We start from the raw sequence: 21097 nt of genomic DNA on the forward strand, positions 1-21097 counted from the left end.
TAATATTATGAGATTATATAAATTAAGAAAAAATAGTGTTGAAAAAAATATATTAAAAAAATTCTATTGAACTTAAGGCACGATGCAATTGAATTTTATTTTTTTTAACTTTGTACTTTATAACTAAAAAGTTTAAAATTTTTAAGAAAGAGAATATTTATCGTCATAAACATATAACGTTACAAGGATAACGAGTTGAGATAGAGTTAAGACAGTGAGATATAAATTACTACATTATTAAAATAGGTTTAAAAGTATTTGAGATGTGAATTTTAAAAAGAATAAGATATGTTCATAAATTACCAATAACATTGAGACGTCATGAGGCGAGAGTAAGATGAATTAAAAGATCATAAAAGAAAAGCTAAAGATATTTACTTTTTTCTTATTTTACTTAAAAAAAAGGAAGAAATTGGCATATTTGCTATCTAATTTTAGATTAACTGTAAAAAACTAATTTCAATAGTATTTTGACAAAAAGTAAAAAGAAAAGAAAAGAAAACTATGATGTCAATGTGTCATTGCTTCGAACCCAAGAGTCTTCTACCTTTTCTCAGTGTACTCTTGGGATTGCTCCTTGTCACCAATACGTCAAGGGAGATAGCTATTTCAAGGTTCTGCAAAAAAAAAAGTTGAAAATGTGGGTGCTTCTGTTTTACACACTTAATTATATTTAAAGCACTTAAACGGATTGCTTTGTGACGTTATCTCATTAATAGATAATTGCCGGTTGCACATTGATATTAAGCTCATTTAAACGCATTAGTTGTTTAATGAGGACTTAAATTGACATATTTAAGCAAATTACTCTTATCTAAAAACAGGCTTAACGAAACTTCTAAAAAGTTAATTCTCCTTGTTTCTAGTGTAATGACATAAGTACATTTTACATATTACTTGTCATTAACATAAGAGAGGCCTTTCTGCATCAAACTCACTCTCTAAGCCATCTCCATCCGCGTGCCCTTCTTTTCCTTTGGCCCAAAGAACTGAGTAGAGTCCCGTGAACATGAGTAACATACCTACAAGGCTGTAATGCAGTGTTGTATGTAGTGAGGAAAAAGATACTATAATTGGAAATGTAATTTGCCAAAGTCAGTAGCTAGGAATCTTAATAATAATATACCTTCCAATATTAATAGTGTCTCCTGTTGTAACTACCGAGAAAATAACAGAGCAGACTGTACCAATGGGGTTAAACATGGAGACAAACACTGGCCCTCTCTTCTTAAGTGCCCACCCGTTGAAGCTCAGGCACATTCCACTCACTGCACCTGCCTGTGCATTTAGAATTTTTATGCCTTTAATACCCATCACAATCAAAATAAAAAGTTACTTACATAAATAGACCTTACGCTTTGCTAAACATTAATGAAAAAACTACATTCATTCAATAATAAAAATTTACCATATAAGTATACTAATCAAATTTTTTATTAAAATAAAATTAACTTCTAAGAATTATAAATTATTTTCGTATAATTCTAATAAACTTTTATAAACACCCCATTTATTATGAAATTCCATTATCACCAATAAAATGAGGAGACAAGTGAAAATTACCAGCACGGAACAGCAAATCAGGTTTCCATAACTGAGCAATGCCGAACCAAGTTTTGGTTCGCGATCTCCAAGTAACTGAACAAATGCAGTGATGAGCGCCCCAAACAAGGACGTTATTGCACCCAAGGACATGGGTGCAGGAAAATTTCCAAGAGCAAAAGCCTACAAGAACAATAATATTTGTCTAGTTATGAAATTAAGAGGGTTTTTGTTTCCTTTTTCTTATTTATTTGATCAAAAGTCACCTGCATGACAACGCTGCTTGACAAAATCAACACTGAGACCATGAGATAGACGCAACCCATTATTTTGTGTATGTCAAAGGTAAAACCTGACGGTGTCCTTGATAATTGAACTGTGGCATCTTTCTTGGTTGCAGGAGCAGAAAGGCTTTGCATCACGCTCATTGTGAGAGCGCCCAAGACACACAGCAATGTTCCCAAAATTTTTACTTTACTAACCTTATTGCGTAAGTTGACTTTCTCTAACCTGTCAACATTAGATTTTCCAATCCATTACCGAACTTCTACTGGCACTAACCACGTGAATAAAATTTATATCAAGCACTTTATATATAATAAAAATTTTATTTCGATAATAGTATAATAAAAATTAACATTTAAAGTTGATATTGATTTTTAAAATTCAACTCTTATTTAAATTAAAAATACTTAAACCATTACATCTAATTTTGTCTTATTCACATTCCTTATTGTTGTTATTATTATTTGTCTCAAATGTGTATTACTATAACATTTTCCCTTTCCAACACAACCCTAAATTATTTTGAGCTAAAATAGTAAGTGCACCATCCTAGGCAATGATTTACCACATTCACCGTTAGGGGATGGATTACAACAAAATTTTCAAAACCCACATAAAGTAAGATTACCCAAAAGTCCATGCGATGATGAAGATAAAACCTGGGGCAAGGTTTGGCATTGCAGTTCCCATTGCTGGCGAAGTTAGATTGATTCCTTTTAGGAATGTATACTGAAAGGCTAGTCTGCATAACAACGGCCACGATAATGGAAAAAAATAAATCAACTTTATATTAAATTTTAGAAATTTGAAGAAACAAAACACGGAGTGAAGTTCTTAATGGCAAAACGGCTAGACGGGTAAAAACATCTCAAGGATCAGAACCACAAATACAGAGGATTTTTTTGTTTTGAGGCAAATGTAGAGGATTGTTAATATTACAGGTCGATAAATATTGAATTACGGGTTGTTATGTGATTTGACTAGTTTTCTTCTTCTCTATAAATAACGATTAGGGATACATCATTTCAATTTCAAACCGTATGATTTCACTGATTAACTTTATCATTGACTGCTGAATCTCTAAACAATTTATAATGGAAAGGAGAAAAAACAAAAGAATCACTTCTTTGATGCATTAAAAGATTTCATTTAATGTTGTAGTGGGATGAAAGATTCTACCAACTCAAAATAATTTCCCACTTCCTAATTAAAAAAACAAAATGAATTGAGAAGAATACACTTCGATACTCGAGAACAAAAACCTAAAATATCATCATCAATTGTTTATCATTTTTTCCAGATATTCAACCGGAACGTTAGTGAAAATAAAAATAATTGATAAAGGAAAGTAATATAAAGTTATGACATTTTCTTACCCTCCAAACGAAAGAAAGGATATTTGCATAATCAACTTGAGACTACAATTCTTGGGCCACTTACTCCTGCAACACATAAAAAAAACATTATGACATTAATCTCCATATAATTATCATCCCAACAAAATATAGAAAGTAAAAATAGCTTTTTTACAATTCATTTAGAGGGACGGAGGAAATAAAGAGAAGGGACCTTTCAAAACAAAAGGCAATGGGGAAGAGAATAAGGAACGTAGCCAGGGAAGTGAAAACGATAATGGTAAGAGAGCTGAAGCCCAATGACATAGAATAACCCATCAACACAGCGTTCCCTGCGTAGACAAATTGGACTCCTATCAATCCTCCTATTATTGCAATATCTTCCATTACTCTCTTGTCCATCGCCATGTTTTCTACCGACAATTGAACTTTTATCAAAATGTCTCTTTGATTTTTGTTATTATCAAGATAGGATATTCGTATTGCATCCTACCCTCTCTTCATTCTCCTTTGCATTTTCCTGTCTTAAGAGCACACAACCCTTATTTCAAATTTTTTTCAATTGTGTTCGTTTTGCAGCCCAAATTGCATTTGCTTGTTTCAGGAAATGGTAATACACATGAAAGTTGCTCTGCTCCTGCATTTGCCTCTCTAGCAAATCTTTGATTCCATTTTCGAGCCAGGCCAACCTTCGTGATGTTGGTGTATCTACCAACCTTTTCTCTCTGTGGTCTGACTTATTTTAATATTGTTCGGTCTTCCTATATATAAACACTGATAATTGGTTAACGTTGAAATGATTTTCTTTTTTCTAAATCTAGTTTTTTTCCTTAAAATTAGACAAGGGTCATACTTCTGTTTTCTATTTAACTGATGAAATAGAAATTTCGATAGATATTTCTTTAAGTTCTTTTGTTATAAATTTAATTATAAAATTTGATAAGATAAAGTAAATTATGAAAAAGTTTATTAAAATAAGATAATAAATATTTCTAGAAATGATAAATTATTTTTTATAGAATACTCTTAAGCTTGCCTTCAAGGCAAATGCATGCCTGCATGGTCTACTGAGTAAACTCACTTCAACACCGTTCATTGCATGGACGTATAATTAAATGAACACTTAATTAAATTTCATAATTTAACAAAAATTCTAGAATAACGTTGTGATTAAGAGAATATTTGAAATCGTTTTTTTTTTTTCAAGTATATAAAACTTGTGGATTTTAATACTACTGTAAGATTAATGATAAGAAGATAAAAGTATTTATGTAATCTAACGGAAATTCTAAAACAACGGTAAAATTGCACCCTTTCGACACACATCCCCCCAACCCACCCTTGGGAAAGCCATGCGAAGGTTTCTCTCCAAATTACAGAACCAGAAGACGCGTCGTTCCATTGCATTTCAATCATCCTTAGTACAGAGTATTACTTTGAACCAAATTCGTAGCATTGGAAGCAATGATTTCAAGATCCATGCTCAAGGTGTAACCAACGTTGAGTTGGCGTTATTTGAGGCCAATTCTGGGATTAAACCGAATTCCTTTGCTCTTGTAAACCTAGTTGTTGCAGCCAGTGACCTGAACTGTCCCTCATTCGGACAACAACTTCACAGTTATGTTTTACGCTCTGGGTATCTTTCCCATATATATGTCTCTGCCTCACTCATCAAATTTTATGTTACAATGCACTCTTTTAATGATGCCCACGCACTGTTCGTTGAAATTCCTCAACCGAACGTCGTTTCTTGGAACACTTTGATATCTGGGTATGTCCATGCTGGGCACTATCGAAAAGCTTTGTCTTTTTTCACGCGCCTAGAAAGGTCCCACATTTGTGCTGACGCGTTCTCATTCACGTCTGCTTTGGCTGCATGCTCCCATCTGAGTCTGATCAAACTGGGAAGCTCAATTCATTCCAAGATAGTGAAAATGGGCATGGAAAATGGCGCTGTTGTTGCCAACGGTTTGATTGACATGTATGGCAAATGCGGGTCTGTTGAACATGCTGTTCGAGTATTCTCTGAGACCATTGAAAAGGACATTATTTCTTGGAATTCAGTCATAGCAGCAAGTGCAAAAAACGGACACATTGAACTTGCATGCAAGTTTTTGCACCTTATGCCCAACCCTGATACTATCTCATATAATGGGTTGATAAATGGCATTGCTCAGGCGGGGAATATGGAAGATGCTATTCAGATTTTGTCAACTATGCCAAGTCCAAATTCATCTTCTTGGAATTCCATAATTACGGGATTTGTGAATAGGAATCGAGCTAGGGAGGCTTTGGATATGTTCAGTAAAATGCACTCAAGAAATGTGCACATCGATGAGTTCACGTTTTCAGTCATTTTAAATGGAATTTCTGGTCTATCAGCCTTAACGTGGGGGATGTTGATTCATTGCTGCGTAGTAAAGTGCGGTTTAGATTCATCCATAGTTGTTGGAAGTGCCCTAGTTGACATGTATTCAAAATGTGGGCAGGTAAAGAATGCTGAATTAATCTTCGATGCCCTGCCTAACAGGAATCTGGTAAGCTGGAATGCAATGATATCTTGCTATACTCGCAATGGTGATTTTCCACAAGTTATCCACATCATCGAGTTGATGAAGATGGAAAGAGATATAAAACCTGATGGTATCACATTCCTTAACCTTATATCCGCATGTTCCCATAATCAAATACCATTTGAGGTTGCAATTCATTACTTTGAGTCCATGATTGATGAATATAAGATTGCACCATCCGTTGAGCATTGTTGTTCAATGATACGGGTCATGGGGCAAAGAGGAGAGTTGTGGAGAGCAGAAAGGATGATACATGAGCTTGGTTTTGAGTCGTGTGGAGTGGTTTGGAGGGCTTTGCTTGGTGCTTGTGGAACTCAGGCAGACTTAAAAGTAGCAGAGAGTGCAGCTGCTAAGGTGATTGAATTGGAGAGGGATGAAGATTATGTTTATGTGATGATGTCTAATATGTATGCATCTTTTGGAAGATGGGAAGATGTAAATGTAATAAGGGGACTCATGAGTACGAATAGAGTTAGAAAAGAAGCGGGTTCTAGTTGGATACAAATAGATAGTTCTGTCCCATCCCCACTAGCCCACAGTACAGGAGAGTCTCTCTCGGATCTTCTAAATAAGAAATGAAGAACTGCATTTCTGAATATCCGATCCAAAATGTTGAGACGTTTGTTCATTAATTGCTTCACTTTACGTCTTTCATGTTACTAGACGCCCAGCAATTTCCCAAAGTTGTACAGTTCTGATGAGTGATGACCACACCCCCAAGAATAAACTAAACGAAGGATTGGGCCTTGTAACAGACTGGATCGTGTTGGATCCAGACGTTAAAAACACAAAAATGTATATATTTATTTTTTAGTTAAGCATTTATAAAGATTAAAAGTACTGTTGAATCTCGGGGGTGTAGTATTGTGTCTTGTAATGGACTGGATCATGTTTTAGTTGTCTCTGTCCTTTTGTGATTCGGCATGTTTCTATTTCTACTCTATAACTAAACATCATTAGACGTGGACCGAAAAAACATATTTTTATTAGACTAGTCTATTCGTTGTCCAAATTAGCTATAATTATATTCACAATATAAGCTAAAATGCTTGGGGACCTCTCCAATCAAGTATATAATTATATTTTAGGTATTATTGTATTCTATATATTTTTATATTCAAATGAGTGTGGGTGTCTTTTCAGCTATTAGTTTCCGTCTCGGAGTGCTGGATCTTCATGACCCCTGACCAATGGATGTGGCATTGTTCCACATTGTCAAGTTGGTCCATTCCATTTGGATAGCGAATGGATCAGTTTCATTTCGTGCCAAGTAGGAAGCTAGCCTTGGGAGGGAATGTTAGTTAACATTGATACCTATTTTGTCCATGTGATAGTTATATATACCTTCAATACAAAGGGATTCTTCAGCTCCTTCCACTAGTCGGGTAAGGCATATACACACGGATTACGGAATGTTATTCTATCCTCTTCAAACAACTATACTAAAAATTTGTATTTTTTTTTCATGGGTTTCCCAAAGGACTCTTATTTATTCCCTCAATCTTGTCATATGCCCTTTTCCATGGGTCTTGTCCCGTAAGCTTCCTCCCAAATCCAATCAAAAGTGCATTCAACTTTCCCTCCTAAAAGTTGCATCTTACTTTTCCACAAAAATAAATAAATAAAAAGATCGACATATTAAAGAAATATCTATTGTACCCAAAAAAAAAAAGAAGAAATATCTAAAATGTAATAAAAGATGAATCCTTAGGGCTTTGCCAATTGAGCTTTGCTATCTATCCTTTGGTTTTTTACACACATATAAAGATGAAAGAATAAAAATACGAGTATAAATGAGGAATTAAAAAAATTAAGCACATAAAAATAATATGAACAAGGCAAGGGCCGATGATAGGGTCCATTTAGATAAACGGGTTTGGGATCCAACAGCGTGGTTATAGGAATTCTCAGACTGCAACAAAGAACTAAAAGTGAAGTTGGGGTTGGAGCCATAAAGAGCTTGGACACCCTCCACGTCATCAATTTTTAAGTCGACCTTCTTCCTTCGGGGACTCAGGCTCGGGTACATCACCGCTTCCTTGACCGATGAATGACCCAACCCAAGCACGTGACCTATCTCGTGCGTGGCCACAGATTCCAAATCAACGGCCACCCTTGATTCCTCACGATCAAAATCAACGGACCACGTTTCCGCCGCATCCAAATGGAATCTCCCATTCTGAGGGGAGAACGCATGGGCCAAAACCCCCAAAACACCATCAAACGGTTCTCCGTCACCGTGATCACCCAAGTAAAACCCGATCTTAATATCCGCTTTATCGTACTCCTCCGTCTCCTGAAAACTCACCGGAATCACCGACGCCCACCGCGCAAACGAACGCTCAAACACCGCCCGAATTTCCGGGACGCTCAACCGGTCGATCATGTTGTACGGAGAGAAGGCATACGTAAGAATCATCGGAGAATCACGCACCCACCGTGGCTTGCCGTCGAAGTACGCGAAGTGGCGCGTGGTGTGTAATCCATGCGTCGCGGCATCAGAGACGCCGCATCTCGGAGCCACAATCGCGGATATGGTCTGAGAGTCGAGTTTTCCGGTGACGGGCAAGCCGAGCCGTGTCTGGTAACGGACGACGGCGGACTCGAATTGGGAATCGAAGGTGTCTGTGAAATTCGGTGTCGTTTCGGGCAGAGAGAGGTAACCGAAGTGGTGAAAGTACTTTTTCAGCTCCGACATGCCGCTGACGTGGCTACCTCTCTCGGCGTGCAAGAATTTTGAGAAGTCGTGCCACGTGGCGTTGTGCGTTTCGGATTCGGAGGTTATTACAGTTACGGATTCTGGTACGATCCTGGCGGGAAAGCAAGGGCGCAAAAGGAAGAGGGCCACACAGAGGAAGAAGAAGTTAAAGTAACTGAAAAACGGAAACATAACTGTTAGTTATGGCAGTTATGTTGGGGTGTGACTATGATTATGACTATGAGCCTCGTTGTTGCGGGGGAACCAACGAAAAGCTCAATTATTAACCTCGAATAAGGGAAACGTTATGGAGAAACAGAATATGTGATTAGCGATATTATCATAACTGCGAGTTTAGAATCATATGATATATATGTATGCGTATGGAGTTTGTCTTTGGTATGATCGAAGTAAATTAGGATGATAAAGATAAGAAGATTCTGCCCTTTTTGATGGGAGATCGTGACTTTTAAAGTGTGATGGTGGGTAAACTACTGTTTCTGTTAATATCTAATTATATTTTAAGTTTGGCCGTTTAATTCTGTTCGCCTATGCTTGGTGTTGGTGATGATTGATTTGTTTAGTGGAAATTGCAAAGGAAACGGGGATGGATGTGTAATAACTCTGAATCAGATATGATTTGTTCAAGTTTAGTTGGGTTGAAGAACTAGACTTATGTTGGTTGACCGAATTTGGTGGAGAGGAAGGGTTTTAGCTTCAAATATACGACAAAGACTTTATATTTCAGAAATAACTACGCAATGTATGACAAATAATGCCTCCTCCACTAAATTCCTCTATTAAAACTCTTTTTTTATATACGCTATTCTTCAATGGATTTATTTTGTAATTAATTATTAATATGTGACGCGGGATCACACATTAGTTCCGAATCATGGCATGAATCACAACTTAGCTGAATGAAATTTTGTATTGGGTGTTCAATTTCACACAGTCAAGTTCAAATTTGATGAAGGTAACAAGAAAGCGATGGGGGAAGTCCGGTCAAAAAAACACCATTCAATTTTTAAGCGAAGGCAATTGCACTTGGACTAACAGAACTTGTTTTTAGGTCTAGTCCTCCCTACTAAAGAGGTGGTATCTATTTCATTTCCTGTCCTCGTCATTTACTATTCTTAATTCTATCTCTCGTTTTAGCCCACATAATACCCGTATTTTAAGACAAGGATTTTCAAATTCTTAAAGCAAATATATTCACTTTTTTAAAAGTAATAATTGAAAGCAAATAATGAATAATACTTGTATGTGTAGAGCATAAACGGAACAATCAAGGCATGCACGGTTAGCTCCAATAGCAACAGAGGATGATCGGGGTCACGCAGCTTATCGTAACTACAATATGGATCGAGTCAAATAGATTTTGTAACATGATAGTAATTATACTGTAACAAATAGATATTGGATTTTTTTTTAAAAGTTGTGTTAGGTACATGCAGAATGAAGAAGTTGAGAAGATGACCAAATGAATTAGAAGATTAGAGATGGTCTAGTTTTTTGCTTCTTGTACATAACTTGAGCTCTTGTTTTATTATATAATAAGGACGGTTAAGGTCCAAGTGATCGGTGTATTCGCTTTCAATACGCCATTAGGTTATCTAGAGGATGGAAATTCTACTAGCCCTTGATGAATTATTTATTTTCCTTATTGTCATATCGTAATAGAGGGTCCCACTTTTCCCCTCTTTGGCACACTGGGGTTGGGGTTGCTTTCTGGGCCTACTTTTCTAATTGAATGTTTAATTTCAATAACAAAGAATTAATATAGTTGCCATCGTGACGAAAGCTTTGAAACCCTGGAACGGAAGCCAGAAACAAGGATAAAAAGAAACAAAAAATATATTTAATTATTAAAAGAAACCAGAGTAGAGGAGGAAGAGCGAATCACTGTTGTGAAATTCGTCTTTCACTTTCTGATCTACGAATTGACTATATTTATCTAAGGTTGACCACGTTCTATTCCCACTGTGTCGTCGTTCAAAATCAAAGCCTTTGAGCCTTCAACTTTTTCAACCAAACACGTTTGTTCTTTTGCATTTTTCCTGACCAGCTTTTGGCTGAATCAAGAACATGCAACTACGTGGAGCGCGTCGAAGAAACAAAATAATTATAAATCATAACACGTCTAACCGGGGTAAGAGTAAGTCTCCTGATTATATATATAATTTATTATAGTTTTAAGGTTTTTATTAAATAAATAAATTGTTTTTATGAAATTTTCTAATAAAATAAGATAAATAAATACTTTATCGTATTAATTTATTTAAAAATATAAATAAATGTCAAAATTTAGATAATATATCTATAAATATTTAAATTATGTAAAATTTGATATACATAATCATGAATATAATAAAATTAATTATTTTTTATTTTAAAATATTATTAAAAAGTATAAATATTTAAATTTGACTTCTTTTGTTAATAAATTATAATTTAAATATATGCATGACACCACTAAACACAAGTATTTTTTAGATACTTAATCATGGTCTAATTTCACCTTAATCATCACGTGGCATTATTTTTTTTAAAGGAATTATAATGAAAATTTTGTATATATAATGCTTGTCTTTGTTATCTAAACTAATCAAAAGAAACTTATGAAATTCCTTGAAAGGTTACTAAAGGCAAACAATTTATTTTTCATTATAATGGAAATAGAACAACACAGATCTATTTTATATTTGTAATTGCTAACACATTTAACAATTTTTAAAACTAATTGAGATAAGAGTTTTAAACAAAATAATATTCTTAAATCGTATTACATGTTCCAAGATCAACCATTTAACATTGTTTTTGGCATTCATGACTATTAACCAACATATAATTAGAAAGAAAAAGGTAGTGAACTACATTTTAAAACATCTTCCTTTTTTAAAAAAAATATATTTTTATTTTAAAAGATTTAATTTATTGTAAAAAAATTAATATTTTAGAAAATAATAAAGAAAATTCCTTTTTTTGGTCTCTTAATACCTTTATAAAGTGAAAAGATATTTTATTTAAATGCAAATATTTTTTAAATTAAGGATAACTATCAATCTTTATTTCTTTTAAAAAATCTTGAATCATAATCAATTCACAGACGTGTGTGCATATTTTGTGTACCCACATTTAAGATTAAAGGCGTTGAGATTCTGTATTTTTTCACCGAGTAGTAAAATAAATAATCAAAACTTACTTCAGAAGTGGGTGAACTAATTTCCTATACAAATATAATTCAAATCGAGTGAAGTAAAATTATTATAAAATAATAAAGGCTCCTATTTGTATTTTTAATACAATCACAATCTAAAATATTTAAACTTAAAATTCCTAATTATATTGTGATACTTCATTAAATTATATTTGTACACTTTGATACCATATATTTGTTTAAATTAATAATATTATTTTAATATAACATGTTACGTATTTTACTTTTATTTAAATTTTATATAATTCATATGCTTGATATATTTACTAATTAATTATAAAAAATTTTGTTTTGTGTAAGATCATTGATATCTAGATATTACATTGTGCATCTAGTTAATTTGGTTGGATTCCCATGATACTATTACTAGTATGAGCAACAAAAGCTCTCTTATTTTCAGTCTGTTTGACACAACTTCATATTTAATAATTCAATTTCAAAACTTCTCATTAAATTAGAACAACCATCCCCACTAATTTAGAAGCTTAAAGCTATAAAATTTAACATTGGATGGTTAACAATAAGTATTTTCTCTAGATAATATTAAAACAATTGGAAATCTATGAAATACTCGTGTAATATAGTACACGACGTTGTACACTTTTTTATATTATCCGATATTTTATTTGCATAAGGATTTTTCTCGAATTCTACACGTAACCAATATTCTATATATACCAAATTAAAATAAAATATTTTCTATTTAAAAAAATACACGTGAAAATGACAACTATTTTTAGACATAAATACACCTAAACTGAAATTTAGTTTATTATTGAACTGATTTGAGTTTTATTAACAAAAGTATAGACCTCGGTTCTTAAAAAAATATTTTATCTAATAATTAATAAGACATTAAAAAGTATATTATTAATAATTTTCTTTTTGATTATATGAGATTTTCTTATTTAGCTTTGATATATATATATAATTAAAATAAATTTATAATACAAGTAAACGAGCACAAGTATTACCATTCCATATATGAATTTAAACCGGCCCGTTTGATATCTTATAATTCATAGATATTTTCTACTAATATTTAATAAATATAAGGCACATTTTCATTCCTGTGTTTCTCTACTGCCTTTGCTGATTTATGTTGATCTTTTCTTAACCATTTATTTTTCAACCAATAGTTTGTGATTAATTTCTGTAAAAAAAAAAATATAAAATTCATTATATATCTTTTTGATAAAGTATTGTCTTGACAAGTATTAAAAATAACCCCCACCATTACTTTAAATAGAAAAAGCGATAAATTCATTTTTTTAAACAGCCATGGCGAAACATAAATAAGATAAGATATCCTATGCAATGTGAGAACAATAATATCCATTGAATAAAATCGTAACTATGACGTGTGTAATTTATGTGGGCTGCTGCCTGTTAGATTCAATTTAAAAATAAATCATAGCCGCTAAATGGAAAGAATTTAAAATTTCTCAACATGTAATGAATTGGAAGAAAGATAATGGAAGAACATCTTAGCGTGGCCTGCCATGATTTTGAAAGCCACATTGCAGTGTTCAACTGTGAAATTATTAAATTCCAAGAATTGTGTTTCTTTTGTTGATCACTGCTGGAAAATTATGGAGCATCTTTTTTTTTTCCACTGTTCTTCATTTTCAAAAAATTGAAATTAACTTTTCACTTTTTATGTATAAAATCAGCCTTTTTAATTGGAATGGTAAGCTCATCTCAAACAGGTTAGATTTTGGCTGGAAGTATAGAAAAAGAAAAAATAGAAAAATAAAGAATAAAGTATTTGAAGAATAAAAAAGAGAAATAGAAAAAAGAGTAAGAAGTTAAATCTTTCTTTTATTTAGATATTTAATACCACAATAAAAGTATAATTGAGAGTTTTAATTATGTAAATTATATTATTATTTGTTCATATATTTATTTATATATATTTTTAAAATAAAATTTAAATATTTTTATCTCTCTAGAAATTAATATTTTTATCTTTTAGAAATTTTAACAAAAATTTTCAGTCTAAAAATTAACAATTTTTTTAAAATATTTTTATTTTTAATTTTATTATTATTTTTTTAATATTAACATTACACTTTTTAAAAAATATTTTTTATTAATTTATTGATTTAATAAACAAACTGAAGAAAAAAAATAATAAACCATATTAAAGGCATTTTAGATTTGGAGTTATTCCACCATAAAAAGTTAAAGCACCAATTATATATTCTATAATCATAGAACAACTAACCAAGTAATTTTGTAATCAATAATAATATTAAATTATAGATTAACAAGTGTTAGGAAGAGAGGGAGGGAGAGAAAGAAAATGAGAGAAAGAGGGTGAAAGAAAGAGGGAGAATGAGAAAGGGTAAGAGAAAAAGTCATAGAAAGAGAGAGAAAAAAAGAAAGTGAAAAATTGGAAGAACTTAACAAAAAAAGAAAATTAATTAAGAGTAAATTAGTTATGAAATTAGAAATTTTTTAAATATTTTTTATTTTTAATTAATTCTTAAATAATAACTAGTTACAAACAAACCATTTCTTTCTTTTTCCTTTTTTCTAGAAATGACATTTAAACAAAGTCTTAGAATGATAAATAAAAATTAATAAAACTAATATATTTTTTTCATATTGCACACATCATCCACATGTGATAATGCTATTAAAGTCTTTGTTTGAATTTCAATTGATAACTTAAAAAATTATAAAAATTCCAAACAAGACATTCTTAAAAGAAATATAAACATATATTAATTGTCACTGATTAAAATAAATATTTATATTTTATAATTTATCATGCATATTTGTATATTTTATTGCTATATAAATATTAATTTATCAAATAATAATTATAAATATATATATATTTTCTTCTGCAATATACTCCTTACAAAAGTTAGATTTCGCAACTATTTCTTAATTACGAAGCAAAAGTATTGTGAAAAATGCATAATTTCCATATGTGCACCCGCTATTCTTCTCACTAATCATATAAAAATTATTTTTTACCTATGAATTAATAATTTATCTATAATTAGTACTCTAAGTCTCTAATTATTTGTTCTTGTTCACTCTTATTTATTGTCTAAGTACAACCTTAGTTTTTTTTTTTCCTTTGTTTTTCTCTTTTACCTTTTCCTCACAAAGATTCCTCGTCAATGAGTGGCATGATTATGGTAATTATGGTGGGTAATAGTTCCAAATTCTAATAGTCTTTTTCAATCTTAAGTAGCTATTTTCTTCTTGGAGGACAAAACCCTTTTTTGTTTGGTCTTGACATAACTTTCTTTGGGTTCAGGGATAAGAAAGCAGGGGAAAAGGTCCATACGAAGAAAGCCCAATCAAGTAGTTGGACCTGGTTTGGCGTAAACATATTTTCTGATACAAGACTTCTCTAAAACCTTGTTAAGTCGATAGCCCATTAGAAATTAGAAATAGAATATGATCATAATTTATGTCCACCGAAAAAGAACCTGTGATTATGGACCAAAAAAAGATAGCCTGAATTTGAGAAGTGCGTAAAAAAGAAAAACCCATGCCCTTTTGGGGCCAGGAAAACTTGTGTTCTCCTCAACAACAATGTTGACAAAAAAGAGAAAAAAATAAAAATATCCTCATGAATAGAAGAAAATGGTTAAATTTTTTATTTAGTTCAAATAAAATTTTAATCTTATCCTCAAATAATTAAATAGATATTTAATATTTACTTTATAAATTCAGTATATACTAATTAGAGATAAAAACAAAGTAGGTTAGACCAGACTTTACTTTAAACAAGTCAGATCTGTAACATAATTATTAGGCTTGAGTCTAACTTATTATCTATTAAAAGCTTTATTTTTAGCCTGACTTGACCTGTTTAGGTGGTCTAGCTTGACTTGAAACCTGTTAACCAGACCTACTACAAAAAAAAATATTTTAATATTAATAAAAATATAAATATTTTATTATCAAATTAATTACATAATTTTTTACTTTTTATCTGTATTATTAAATAATTATAATAATCTTTATATAATTTTATAAATAATTTTTAAAATATTATTTGAGCACTAATTATAAATATTTTATATTAAATAATTTTTTTTTATTTTTCTTGATTTTTTAAAAAATTATTAAAGTATTAAAGATTTTAATTTTTTTTAGGATCATATTTTATTTGTTTAAAAACATCTTATATTTAATAAATAAAGTCATAATAAGTACATAAAATTGATAACATTCACCCAATTTGTTGAATCAGCTAAAAAAAATTATTATATTTTAAAAATTAAATAAATTTAAATTCAATGTAATATATATATATATATATATATAATGATAATAATAATAACTATTAAATTAAAAAAATAATTACAAAATATTTAATTTTATTTATTTCATTAATTTGTTATTTTAAATTAACAAATACACGTTAAATTAACAACACTGTAACATTAATGTAATATAAAAAAAAATACACGTAAGGCTTAACAAGCTTTAAAAACAGTTCAGATCTAACTTATTTACTTAAACAAGTCTTAAAAAAATGCTTAAACCTTATTTGTTTATTAAAAATGTCAAGCTAGGTTAGGTCTAAATCAGATCAGGCTGCAGGTCCTGTCAGACAGCCTGACCTGTTTCTATTCCTAATACTAATTTTTATGTTATTCTATATGACGACATGAGGCACTTTAATGTCACACACCATGTGCACTGCACATTATGGTCTTCACTTTATAATATATTAAGGTATTTTCCTCTCAATAAATATAAAGCAATTTGTACTTTTCTTTTAGTTTGAAAAATAAAATATTGATGCATTTTAAGTGGAATAAAAGTTGAAACCATTCATTTATTAATTTGCCACCAAACATTTAATGATTTTTTTTAGCTCGGTTCATTTTTTTAAATAATAAAAAAATGGGAATATGTTGTCTACAATCTAAATTTAAACAAATGCTTAAACGATATATCTAAAATGGTCATATATTCGATCAAGAGCTTGAGATACAAGACTTAAGATTGATAAATAATAAGTAAACTATAATTGTAGTCTCTGATATTGTATACCTTAGTTATTTTACTTTTTAATTTAATAAATATTTTAATTTATTTTTAAATTTTAGAAAACATTATGCAATTTACTTTTTGATACAAGACGACGTTAAAAAATTAAGATTAAAAAAATAAAATAAAAAATTATAAAATTAATAATTAAAATAAATTTTTTATCAAATTAATATTGACAAACTCAAAAGACAAATATAACCTTTGAAAAGAATTGATTAAAAACACTCACCCTCGCCCCTTAATATTGATTTCTCCTAAAGTTTGGAGAATTTGGAAGAAACAGCCAACGCTTACACTAGCTCTACATACTCCGGTAACAGTGAAAGAAAATAATAAAAATAAAGATAAAAATATTTAAGGCCTGTTTGTTTTTGTTTTAATTTTTTAAATATATTTTTAAAAAAATTTAAAAATTATTTTTAAGAAAAAAAAACTTGTTTGTTAGTTTAGTTTTTAAAATTGTTTTAAGATGAGAAAATAAAAAAAAAATTTATACCAAAACTTTAAAGGTTATTTTTTTATTTAAAAAATTAAAAAAATATTTTTAAAAACTTAAATTGACAAATAAAATTTTATTATTTTTATTAAAAAATATATTCAAAAAAAGAAACAAACAAACTATTACTTATTTTTTCTCTTTTATTATATCTCTTAGCAACAGGAAACTGCATTCTAAAGAATATTAATGGGGCTCATCATATTTTACTTTTTATTTATATATCCAGAAAAGTTACTTAACAAGTTAGAGTTGTTTAAAGAATTGAAACGAGAAAGAAAATAAATGATAGGAATAATAAATACAAACTACAAATAATAAATGCAGTGGCACCTGGGGCCCCACGTAAATGATGTTCGTTAAGTTCCAGACAAATTTCCGCAACCTTATTATAAACCAAGGTTCATGTCAATCATGTCATTGTTGCAACAAAACATCATTAGGTAATTACAATTTTGTGTTTAAATTATATTTTGTTTCTACAAAAAATAGAATTATTAAAAAAATACATTTGTGTCTTCTTTTAAATTGGATTTTTTTCTATTTTTTTTAATACAAAGAGGAGTTTACATCCAACGTTCCAAACATTAAGTAGTTTTTTTCAGCATTTTAATTCTTATACCACAGATAGCACCAAAAAAATAACGATGAGTGAAAACAAAAGAAGAGACAAACAAAAGTGTTTTGCCCTTGAGCTGAAAAAGTGCATGCAATGTAATCTGGTGGTCCCAAGTTAGTGACCCCAAGACACAACAAAATCAACCGATACTTAATTAGCATTAATTACTAGCAATTTCCTCTTTTTTTCTCAACTTATTTCTTTTACTGTAAATGCTAATTAATATTTTAAAATTATTCTTTAAATAATTAATTTTTATTAAATAAATTTTAATGTCTTTCTTTAAATTCTATTTTAAAATTGTTACTAGTATCTTAAAGATTTCGATTAGTATGATCCTTCATTAAGTGAAATTCATGCGAAAACTATTGAAAATACAAGCTTATATTCTTTTTTTATAATGTATATATATATATATATATATATATATATATATTAACAATAGAAATATTTACCACGTGTGCCCTTTAAGAGGTTAATGATACCATTAATAATCATTTGTTTCCACTCATTATTGCTTTTCTAATATAGTAGTCCTGGTCTTAGGCAACTAATCAATGACTTTCTTGGCCTTAGGCTTACTACTCGAGTATATGGGTCCATCTTTTGTTAAACGCGCAAGAAGAACGAACTTAGTATGCTCTATAAACTTTTGTAGTTTAAACTCTAAAGTGAGTTACGAGAGTAGTACATTTTGCTTTTCTTTTTTCTTTCTCTCCTCCTTTAATTCCTTTAAGTAAAGGATCGATGACATTTTACGTGTTATACATAGCTTGGAATTTTCCAGTTCCATGATTAGAAGCCGTAAATTTATAACAAAAGGATAACGAAATCAGGGTTAAAGAATTTGCAGTGCACGTGCGAGTGTATATGGATGCATCCCTCAACACATCTTATGTATCAAATATTGAAGACTAAGATTTGTATATTGAAGTGGTTACCATTCATTCACGTTATGAAGCATCGATCCGTGGATTTTCTACTAGTCTGGAATGGAAGTTTTGAGTCATAAACTTTTGTTAATCATTAAGAGCGGTATAAAGAGGTCTTTAATTTTAAAATTCGAAATTTTGATTAAAAAGAAAGAGTAACAATGAGGGCTAAAAATTAAAGTGCTGGGAGTACGAGATGTTTAATAATTTTCATTGGAAGTATGTTTTGCTGTTCTCAATGAAGCTGAAAACAAAAAAGACAAAGAAAGAGAACACTTTAAAAGGATTTATAAGTAAAAAACCAACAAAACAAAATTTATACTATTAATTAACTAGAATAACTGAATTTTTCAAAGAAAATTAAATTATACGCCATATAATGCCCACTTATATAATTTAATTTTGCATCAACTTACACACATATATTTATAATGTATAAATTGTTAACGAAACGAACGAAAGAAAACATTTTTTTTTCAATAACAAAATAAATTAATGTAGAGGTATATTGTGTCTGCGACTCCAACTACAGCCAGTGATCATGTCTGAGAAAGATTAAAATTGATTTTGAGACAAGTTTTATTTTTGTTTAACTGATAAAACTTTTTAAAGTATACTAGTTTTACTGTATATTTCAAATCTAGATTTTTCAATTGTTTCTAAGATATCATCCCAAATACAGTTTTTTACAACACCAATTCTTTCAAACTAATTCTACAAAGGTTAAAATATGTGCCATGTTCAAAATTAAATGTTAAAACATTATATCCATACACATTAAAATGTCAACTTTTTTTTATAAGAACTAATTATTGCAGCATTAACTTTTTTTACAATCAATTCTACAGAAATACAAAATAGACAGATCTTAATCATGAAAAATAATTATTTATCAAAAAATATTTTAAAAAAAGAAACTAATCTGAAGAGTGACTTAATAGAGAACAGCGGGGTATTCAGGGAATCTCATTATCTATACTCATAAAGTATACGATAAAGAAATCCACTCTCTAAAATTGACTCGAAACTGGAAGTGTGCTTTTGTCCGTCGTGAGTTATAATATTTGTCTCCTTCGTTTCTCAAATGACAAGCTACCGATTCACCACAAATTCCTTCTTTCCTTTTCACATAATAATGACCCGAATGGATTAGACTAAATTGCTGCTCACAAAACATGCCTAATAGGTACATACATAGCTGAATTGGTGACACAAAAATTTGCTCTTCCAACCAAAAAAAGAAGAAAAATCTAACACATGCATGGTTCCATTCTATTCATTCATCGGCGACAATTATTATTATGCAGTATATGTTACTGGAAAAAATTGCACTGAAAACATAATTTTCAGTGAAAAAAAGAAATGCCAGCACTAAAAAACTTGCGAATAGAAAGAAAAATTGCAACCTACACGATGACAGTACAGAAAATAAATAATTTTTATAGTAATTTTCTCGGATTGAATTCGCTTTATACTTCTAAGCGTTTCACCAGCTCGTAGCCGTAACCATAATTCCCAATAATGAAAGGTGGCGTATATAGTACACGATACATATCCACCATAAGAATTGGTACGGTTATTTATTTATTTATACATGTTATTTTACAACCGTTAAATACTCTGTCTTTTTATTTCACAAATTAATAAAAATAGCTTTTATTTTCACGTTCCAAACGGAATCTGCTGTTGATTGGGCTTTTTTGGGGTAGCTAGCTTAGCTATTCACGGCTTCTTTGTGCAGGAAGAAAAAAAGTGCTTTTTCCACTTACCATCGTCGTCCTTCATGAATATATATTTTTTCGTATATAATATTATTTTCATTTTTATTTAAAATATAAAAAAATATTTTTAAATACATTAATTGTTACATAATAAATCAAGTACATAAATAAGAGTGAACAACTCTGTTACCTTCCCACAAACGTGGTTTCGTTTGCTTGCTCGGATCAGATCTCTGACCTCCGTAACTCCTTTCTAATCTGAACGTAAAACTGTTAGATTTAAACGTAAGAGCATAAATAATCACAATTATTAGTTATGTTTTTTTAAAAAAGAGAGAGCATATTTCTGATTTTCCCTTTAAGGAAAGGACAATTCTGCGTTGCGTTGTGGTTCCTCCCTCCATACTCATCACAGTCACTACTCACTCAGTTACTCTCAACACAACACAAGAGAAGGTGTTTGTCCATTCCGCAGTGAGTAATAATAACGCATATAAATTAGGGTTTTTCTACCTCAAGCTCTATGGCAGTTGGTGCAGAACCACATGAGTTGGTTAGTTAGTTATTTTGCAGTTAGAGTAAAGGGAGGGGTGGAGGATGAGGGTTAGGTTGTTGGTGTGAGGAA

At 30.5% G+C, this 21097-nt stretch overlaps 3 protein-coding genes across 3 annotated transcripts; 1 reads left to right on the forward strand and 2 right to left on the reverse strand.

Annotated features, from left to right (window-relative positions):
• Positions 1-903: 903 nt before the first annotated feature.
• Positions 904-4243, reverse strand: LOC113870214 (WAT1-related protein At5g47470-like). The gene is made up of 9 exons (XM_027506808.1): positions 4207-4243; positions 3813-3914; positions 3397-3571; positions 3204-3269; positions 2456-2569; positions 1809-2052; positions 1564-1725; positions 1127-1278; positions 904-1030 (listed from the first exon to the last, which is right to left on the reverse strand). Exons 1-9 carry the CDS (start codon positions 4241-4243, stop codon positions 904-906), a joined length of 1179 nt encoding a protein of 392 aa, XP_027362609.1.
• A 291-nt stretch (positions 4244-4534) lies between these two features.
• Positions 4535-6334, forward strand: LOC113870215 (putative pentatricopeptide repeat-containing protein At5g47460). Its single transcript, XM_027506810.1, has one exon. It carries the CDS (start codon positions 4535-4537, stop codon positions 6332-6334), a length of 1800 nt encoding a protein of 599 aa, XP_027362611.1.
• A 1231-nt stretch (positions 6335-7565) lies between these two features.
• LOC113870216 (metalloendoproteinase 1-MMP) lies at positions 7566-8645 on the reverse strand. The gene has a single exon (XM_027506811.1). It carries the CDS (start codon positions 8643-8645, stop codon positions 7566-7568), a length of 1080 nt encoding a protein of 359 aa, XP_027362612.1.
• Between the last annotated feature and the right edge of the window lie 12452 nt (positions 8646-21097).

The sequence above is a fragment of the Abrus precatorius genome, unplaced genomic scaffold (genome assembly GCF_003935025.1).
Source record: "Abrus precatorius isolate BTA unplaced genomic scaffold, Abrus_2018 Scaffold6, whole genome shotgun sequence".
Lineage (NCBI taxonomy): Eukaryota > Viridiplantae > Streptophyta > Magnoliopsida > Fabales > Fabaceae > Abrus > Abrus precatorius.

Excerpts from the sequence above, each read along its gene's own strand:
- LOC113870214 (XM_027506808.1), bottom strand. The coding sequence starts at position 4,243 with ATGCAGGCATGCATTTGCCTTGAAGGCAAGCTTAAGA. Across the intron at positions 3,572-3,812 it reads GAGGCAAATGCAGGAGCAGA|TAATGGAAGATATTGCAATA; the intron begins GCAACTTTCATG and ends TGGACAAGAGAG. Across the intron at positions 2,053-2,455 it reads ATCATCGCATGGACTTTTGG|GTTAGAGAAAGTCAACTTAC; the intron begins GTAATCTTACTT and ends TAATGTTGACAG.
- LOC113870216 (XM_027506811.1), bottom strand. The coding sequence starts at position 8,645 with ATGTTTCCGTTTTTCAGTTACTTTAACTTCTTCTTCCTCTGTGTGGCC.
- LOC113870215 (XM_027506810.1), top strand. The coding sequence starts at position 4,535 with ATGCGAAGGTTTCTCTCCAAATTACAGAACCAGAAGACGCGTCGTTCC.